This window comes from Triplophysa rosa, linkage group LG23 (assembly GCF_024868665.1).
Source record: "Triplophysa rosa linkage group LG23, Trosa_1v2, whole genome shotgun sequence".
NCBI lineage: Eukaryota > Metazoa > Chordata > Actinopteri > Cypriniformes > Nemacheilidae > Triplophysa > Triplophysa rosa.
In genome coordinates, this window is record NC_079912.1 from 518,526 (window position 1) to 527,135 (window position 8,610).

Below are 8,610 nucleotides of genomic sequence, written 5' to 3' on the forward strand. Positions count from 1 at the left end.
ACTGGGCATGCGCACTTCAATACCGCATCATTTTTGTCAAGCTGAAAACAGTTGATTAATGTTTTTTTTATTATTTTAAGTTTAGGGTTGGGGTAGGTGTGGCGTTAGCTAATGTCATTTATTGTAATTATATGGCGAGATTTTGCATCACTTCTGGCCATAGCTGTATGCCTTCTAGCAACAACTCTGCACTTGCTATGGATGTGTCTGAATGCACAGCGGAAGTTCTTTCGCGCCGTCATATAGAACCCATTCTAGAAATATCATTGGCTGTTTCTCAGTTCCAAGAACGGGAAGAACGGACCTGTGCTCTTGTGGTTACCGGTCGGAAGAATGTACTTGCATGGATGGACCGCAACGACTTCGTGGACTTCAGGAGGGTTCGGTACACGCAAGTCTGCATACCATGCATCCTTGATATCAAGAACACATCCGGGTACTTCCATGTATTCTCTGTAAGGACACAAGATCTCTGAAGAACGGCCATTGCTCCAGAGCTCATGTGATCCTGGTGATAGAAAAGATGAATCTTTGAGAGTGTAGTTTGACGTCTCAAGTGAGTCTTCAACGCATTTCTAATCGCTACAGAGGTAAATCCTTTGCCTCATGAATATTAATTAGCTAAAGTCACATGACGGTCTAGTAAAGTCACCTACTGTAGCGTGAGCTATATAATATTCACCAGAATACACTTCGTCATATTGTGTTTTTATCGAAACCTGTATACATTTCTTGGTATGGCTGAACACAGAGAAAGATATTTGGACGAATGCTTGTAACCAAATAGTTCTTGGACCCCATTGACTCCCATAGAAGTAAAAATGACAATGGTAGTCAAAAGTGCCCAGAACTGTTTGCTATGTTTGTTGTCATACATTCTTCAAAATATCTTCTTTTGTGTTCAACAGAACAAAAAATGTATAAAGTAATTTTTCCTAATATGCTAGTATATTTCATAAAATAATAAACTTCAAAAGTGTTCCAAGATAAACTTTATAAACTTCAAGTGTGTTTAAAATAAACTAGTACATTTCATAAATTAATAAACTTCATAAGTGTCTAAAATCAACTTTATAAACTTCAAAAAGTGTCTAAAAAAACTTTATAAACTAACATTTTTAAGGGTAGTTTAAGTGTTCGAATACTTTTGGGGCCACAGTACATTAGTATTAGTATTATACATCATGTTTACTATTATGCACAACAAGTTTGTGGAGAAACAGTTTGAAAGAGAAAGACAAAGTCACCACGAGAATTAATCCTATTGTTTATTTGACTATTGATGTACATGATGATCTAATTGGCAACAACGCTGTCTCAAGAAGTGGGAATTCCTTTACAACACATAACACGTCCTCATCACGAGAACTACAGCGGACAACCGTCCATTTCTCATTCACAAACTAGCAAACAAATGAAGGAATAAATGTACAATCTGAACGCTCGCTGAGAGAGAAGTGTAGTGCCGCAGTGCCGCTGCATGCAAGCCCTGACGTGTCGAGATGAAAGACATCAACAGACACCAAATGTTCTCTCTCGATGGGTGAAGTGTCTGATGATCCTCTGACTCGGAAGAGAAACTGACCCAGGATCTGTTTGGTCATCTATACTGGCTACTAGTTCAGATTTTAACCTCGGGAAACCTGATCCCAGACCAGCTGTCTTCAAACGCACTGTCCTTGCACCTCGCATCACACGGAGCACAAATCCCCTACAAGGTGAGGGTTGGACTTTTGTTTCTTACAAAAAAAGTGGAAATAAAAAACAGCAGGTAAATACAGCAAATTCTACCTTATAAAATACACTCGCTTCAAGATAAATGAGATTTGTACAATACATACATCTATATATATATATATTTATATAGAAAGCATAGATAAAATATGCCTTTTAATTACCATATCTGACAAATGCTCTTGTATCGCACAAATGAGTATTTTGTTTTGAAACAAACAGTAAATAGAAAATGTCCCTGTGCTTCACTGTGGGTGATAAAATACATACTGCATGAATCACATTCATTCACAACTTTACCATCAATGCACAACAAAAAGAAAGAAAGAAAGAAAGAAAGAAAGAAAGAAAGAAAGAAAGAAAGAAAGAAAGAAAGAAAGAAAGAAAGAAAGAAAGAAAGAAAGAAAGAAAGAAAGAAAGAAAGAAAGAAAGAAAGAAAGAAAGAAAGAAAGAAAGAAAGAAAGAAAGAAAGAAAACGGGTGGCAAAAAGACATTTGCTTTATAAATATGTGTGAGATTCTTCAGAATGACAGTCAGTGTCTCAGTATTCAAAAATCTCTGCAAAACTGAATGTCTTTCACAAAGAGGGCTCTTTTGGCATGTTTGTTGGCTTGTAAAACATTTGGACTCGTTTCTTCATGTTTTCACCTAACAATATATGAGGTTCAGCCATAAAGCATCGTCATCTCATTATTACAAGATTTGATTCAAACGTTTTGCATGTGTTACTTCATCTTTTGTCTTGAAAGGAGTAAAATTACTTTTTGTGTTGCTGTAAGCTCTGTTTTGACTTTTTGTGAGCTGGCTATGTAGACATCTTGGATGCAAAGACGGCACTGCATGTGCAATTTCTTCAAAAATATTGTGACAAGCTCTGTGCGCAAAATCCAAGATTTACATGTACGCAGACGCTTTAATCCAAAGTGTTTTACGAGAGTGAAAAAAATAAAGCAATTCATCAGAGATGAAGAAGTATAAGAAATGTGGTTTTATTAAAACAGCTGTAGATATGATTTTTATGCACTTGAGAGAATTTAGTAGATAAAACGGGGTCGAGTCTGGTGGGTTGACGTAAGGAGCTCGGTGAGGTTTTTGGAACAGAGTCTGTGTGCTTTGTTCTGAGAGTAGAGCGGAGAGACTCTCTGGTTTGAGAGTCGAGCAGAAGGGGGTCGCACGTCGCCTGTCTGAACGTCTGAGTAAATCTGCTCTGCAGCCATCTGAAAGAATCACGTCAGCACAACTACAACAGAAGCAACACATTTCGCACGCAAATAAGGCTGAAACCTTCTCACTAAAGACGTATGGCTCGTCTCCTGTGCAAAAGTTGAAATCAAAGGCATCGCACACCACTCGCTAATGTTATTGATCTTTTAGAGAAATATCTGTTTTATCGCTTATCTTTCTTTGATTTAAGTCAACGTGAAGGGTGTTCACGACACATTTAACAGAACTTGAACTGGTTTCATCAGACGGCGGTAGGATGGTGAGAGCTAAACCTGTTTAACAGGGTTGACAAATAAAACAAGAAACCGTTTCTAGAAGTGGAATGACATCTTACATTTTGATAAAACATGAATAAAGATTCGTGTTGACTTTGTAAATACATGCTCTGATGAGAAATGGGGACTGAACTGCATATGAGAAAAATGAATCCTGTCAGTTTTGATTTGATGGCGACTGTAAATCTTGTTCAACTTCAGCGGAAGAAAGCTAGAAGTTCACCTTCATGTCTTCACAAATGTGACCCTGCAGCATCCCTAATATAGTTGGTTTTGCTATTGATTGACAGTCATTAATTTACATTTAGTTTTTACCCAACAGAACCCAAATGAAGTGCCATTGGAATATTTTATTGGAATAGGTAGACCAGAACAGACGGCATATTTCCCACACGAAGTGTTATTTACGATAGTGAACTGTAGTCAAATTCATAGATACTATAGTGTGTTCGAACCTCCCCGTAGTAAATATGAAAGTAAACACAACAGTTTACTATAGTAAATACAGCAGTATTTTTAATGTGGGAAATGAATAAGTTTGTGTATCAAATGTTCATACAGACAGCAGGGGCCTCATTTGTAAAATGTTTTTAGTACGTAGGCTACGTGTGATTCATAGAAGGAACTAACGCACAGAAAACGCGTGTACGCCTCTCTATCAGAGGTGAAATCTGTAAATCCCAGTCTCACCGCAGTTCGTGGCATAGACACGACATTTTGGGATCTATTATTGCGTGTTCATGGACACGAATATCCCCATTTTTTCGTGTCAGTGAGCACGACCTTTTTTAATGTCACTCAGCACGACTTTCAATGCACAGACTGCGTGTGTATTTACATTTATAACCTGATATCAAAGCAAGTTGTACGTATTGTAGGATGTGGCTGACTAACACCTTACTTCACTCCAAACCCTAAAATCACAGCCGCAAAGGCTAAACATTGCTAAAAACGCGAGTTTCACGAGGTGGCGACGATAAATGGCTCCCCTAAACCTGACGTCAGGGAAAAGTCAAAATATACCAATGAGATCCTAGGAAATACAAATATGACTTAGATCTATCTTTGTGTTTTTCTTTTATCTTGAGTATACAGGTATATACTTTAATGCACGCAAAGCCAAGATTTGATATTATTGTTCACTGTCTATGACATGTGAAGTCTTCTTTCCCTGATGTTATATGTATGTATAATGTTTGAAATAAAGTATAAAAATAAAAAAGAGATCATAGGAATTCACACGAATGAGCCACCTTGTAAAATAGGTATGAATTCCCTTCAGATTGCGTTGATATATATTTATAAATAGGAAAGAGAGCGCATTTTATAATACATTAGATTGAAAGTCGTGCTGGCAGACACGAAAAAAGGGATAAATTCGTGTCAGTAAACACGAATAAATAGATTAGATTCCCGTGAGACCGTGTTGCAAACCGCAAATGATCGTGAAATGGCGCGCAGCTGAACAGTTTCAGATTTCCGCCTTTTAATAATGTCATCGATATATGAAAGAGCACCTGTCACCGTCCAAATCCTATACAAGAGGCAAGAATGACATACAGTATATATCCCAAAACCTGCAGCACTCGGACAAGCAAAAGTGTGTAACGTTACGTCTGCTCAGACCCTGACGTGGCGCTAAATACCGTTTACTTGGCCGTTGCGTGCGCTTTACCATCAAATCTGTGCGCATGCGCGTTTTATAAACGAGGCCCCAGGACTAACAGACGTCCGGTCCACTGATGTGCATCTCATGTCAATCATTGAATGTGAAGCCAGCAAACCTGAAGGCAGGAGTGGAAGATGGGGTCGAGTCATAAACATCATGCACAAAAATTCTGTCAGACGTTCAACAGGACACAGTGTGTTCTAGCTGTGACTTTTGTGTTTGGCTCGCGTGTGTCAGGTTCCTGTAAATTACAGGTGAGCTGCACATCTTATCTGCGTAAATCTACACAAGGATATCTGATACTTATTTACACACCAGTCTGTTACCTGACACGCGGCCGTCTCACTAAACACACACACACGAGACCTTCAGTCCTAATGAAATATTCTTTACAATGATTTGATGGGTATTATTGCTGCTTTCAAAGTGGATTGAAATCACTTTGCTGATGTAAAACTGATGGATGTGTCTGGACTGGACTCCAGAGGTTTGCTAGCAGCACATTTGAGTCTACTGATGTTAGACTGGACCATCGGCTCTTTAAAACGACTACAGGAATCAGTTTCTGCCCAAATTTTTATCTAAAACGCTTTAAATGCAATCTTTACGTTTCCTTAAAGCGATAGGTCACCTAAAATCACAATTCTCTCCTCATTTATTCACTGTCATGTCAGTGAAACAGAAAAAAAGATATTTTGAGAAACGTCTCAGTGGTTTTGTGTTCATACAATGGAAGTCAATGGAGTTCAGTGTTGTTTGATGATCAACATTCTTCAAAATATCTTCTGCTGTGTTCTGAAAAAGAAAAAAACTCATACAGGTTTGACATGACGTGAGGATGAAGAAATGATGACAGAATGTTCATTTTTGGGAGTATGTAAAGAAAATAACTACAGCACTTTTTGGCAGAATCTCTCATCATCATCACATGAAACTGAAACAGCTCTGAATGGGACATAAAGTGATGATGTCATGACTCGTCAGCCAAGGGAACGTCTCGGTTTGCAATGCAATGCGTCACGAAGACGTGAAATGAAAGTGGAATGATAAACACAGGATTGTAGTTCTATCAGGCACACTTGGGAACTATTGCTACATAAAACAGCCCTTCACCGAACCTGCCAGCTGTGCGTTCACCGTACATCTGAAATAGAAAATCACATGTGCTCTTCACCAGTAATAAAAGCCCAAAGCCGTTACAGTAGAAACCTTGACACGTTTTTTTTAAATCCAATAAATATCATAGTTATCATTTATACCTAAACGTAGCAAATTATTGCTGAACGTATACGTGTGCAAAACAACTGTTTTCATCTTTAAAAAGAAGGTCTTTCTCGTGGTCGCCTCTCCATACCATGCAGTTTTATAACATGCAAAAGAAATACTTCACAATAGAAACCCATGGCGTGAAAATGATCTCTCGCTAGAAGTTAGTAAAGACAGATTTTAAGCTCCGGTGCCATCGCGTCTGATTGTCTTTTACTAGTAACTGCACCTTGAAGTGACACTGAGCGATTGTTTTAATAGAAACCCACTGTGTGTTGTACCTGGGACATGAACAAAAAAAGCAAACAGAAAGAGCAAACAAGTGTCAAAGAGGAAAGCGGCGTTTTTGCTGCTTGTCATCGCTAGTGACACGTAGAAAGAGGTATTCGTCATGCGTTCCCAAATCAACACACACCACTAGATTTACACTTCTGATGTCTTCTACATCAAACCTGTTGTGAAAAGGATTCACACCAACTGAAGTAAGACCTTTAATGATAAAATGTGTTTCTTTCAGTCTAATATTTGATATAATAATCTCTAGGGATCTCACTCATGCATTCAAACTGTGAGCGTGTGCAGAAATCTCTTGTCGGTTCAAACAAAAACAGTGAACCACAAGAGAAATCAAAGAGTTCCTACAAAAACCCTGTGTGTATTTTCATCTATGTTACATTCGGTAAATCAAAGAGAAAACGCCTCCAAATGGTCACAGAAACGACTGCCGGTCTCTGTCCGGAGAGGGCAAGGTTTCACTGAGGTCCGTGTTTTGGGGGATCAGAGCTTGGAAAAGTTCGCTCGTGGCCCGCGTTACGCTGTCATACGACGGGGGGGAAGACGTCGCCGACAGCGTCTGGGTGATCTCGGGTCCGTAGTTCCCCTGGATCATACAGGCCACGAGTCCCTCGTCCTCTGGCACGCTGTCGCCATCATATTTGGCGGAGTCGGACATGTTGATCTGACGGTAGAGTAACGAGGCTCGTTTCAGCTGCCGCCTCATCAGATGTCTTCTGTACGCTCTTTGGATTATGAGGGCCGACACCTCCTCTTGTTTCCTCCTCAGGGTGGTGGTGATGGGCTCGTATGAGATCTTGGATGGGTTGGCCATCATGAACTTCTCCTCCATCTGCTGTTTCAAAGCATCCATCTCGCCCGACTCGCCCAGCACGCGTTTGGTGAAGGCGAATAAGATGTCCAGACAGTGAATCTTGTCTCCGCTCACCATGGGCAGGTCCATGGAAATGAGTTTGATTTTATTGGGCTTGGCGATGCGCAGCGGCTCCGAAAGTGTGTCGGCGAAGTCCGAGAGTTTGGAGTACTCTATGAACTGCGTGGCCTCGGGGTCGAACTTCTCCCAAACCTCATAGAACATCTCGAAGTCATCCTCGCTCAATGGTTCCGTGCTCTCCTCCGTAGCCACGCTGAAATTCTCCAAAATAATGGCGATGTACATATTGACCACGATGAGGAAGGAAATGATGATGTAGGTGACAAAAAACGTGATGCCCACCGAAGGATTGCCGCAGTTGCCCCGGGTGTTCGTGCCGATGTGGGGGATATCCGGGTCGCACTCCTCCGGTGAGTTGTTCAGTATGGGGCTCAGCAGGTTGTCCCAGCCGGCGGAGGTGGTGATCTGGAACAGACAGATCATGCTGTTGCCGAACGTCTCGAAGTTGAACATGTCGTCAATGCCACCCTGCTTCTTGACGTAGGCGAAGTTGGCCATGCCGAAGATGGCGTAGATGAACATGACAAGGAAGAGCAGGAGGCCGATGTTGAACAGCGCCGGCAATGACATCATCAAGGCGAAGAGCAGCGTTCGGATTCCTTTGGCCCCTCGGATGAGTCGAAGGATCCGGCCGATCCGAGCTAAGCGGATGACTCGAAACAGAGTGGGCGACACGAAATATTTCTCAATGATGTCGGCGAGAACGACACCTGCAAGCAGAATAAGACTCTTGTCAGTCCAAATCACATTTACACGTTTGTTTAATTCCCAAAATTTCAAACCCGCCAGACGGCATTTAAAAAACATTAAAAGGGTCATATGGCATGAACACGTGTTTTTCTGTGTCTTTGGTGTGTTATAAGGTGCCCATGCATGTATTAGACACGTAAAATTGCAGAAATGAAAGTGTGGGAACAAAAGATGTGTTCTATGTAAAAGCGAATGCTCACCCAGACCTGCCTGAAACGCCTCGTGTAACCACACCCCCACAAATCTACGTCAGTTGGTGGTCTGATTTGACTAAGACCGCCCACATGTATATACGCAAGTAAGGTGGAGTGTTTTGTATGTGGGTATGTCTGTCTTCTGTGTTTTCACCTTTTTCTTGTTTTTAGAGGTATAACTTTAAATGTTTTGCTTATAGTCAATATGTCTCATGTACAGCTGCTTTGTAACAATGAAAATTGTAAAAAAGCGCTATATAAATAAAGTTG

General features: G+C 40.7%; 1 protein-coding gene across 2 annotated transcripts in view; it reads right to left on the bottom strand.

Annotated features, from left to right (window-relative positions):
- Window positions 1-1,228: 1,228 nt before the first annotated feature.
- The window catches only part of scn5lab (sodium channel, voltage gated, type V-like, alpha b), a 186,094-nt gene continuing 178,712 nt past the window's right edge, over window positions 1,229-8,610 (bottom strand). For both annotated transcript variants that reach the window (XM_057322728.1, XM_057322727.1), the window contains exon 27: window positions 1,229-8,106. In XM_057322728.1, coding sequence (XP_057178711.1) covers window positions 6,878-8,106 — 1,229 coding nt within the window. In that variant the 3' untranslated portion in view covers window positions 1,229-6,877. The remainder of the gene's footprint in view (window positions 8,107-8,610) is intronic.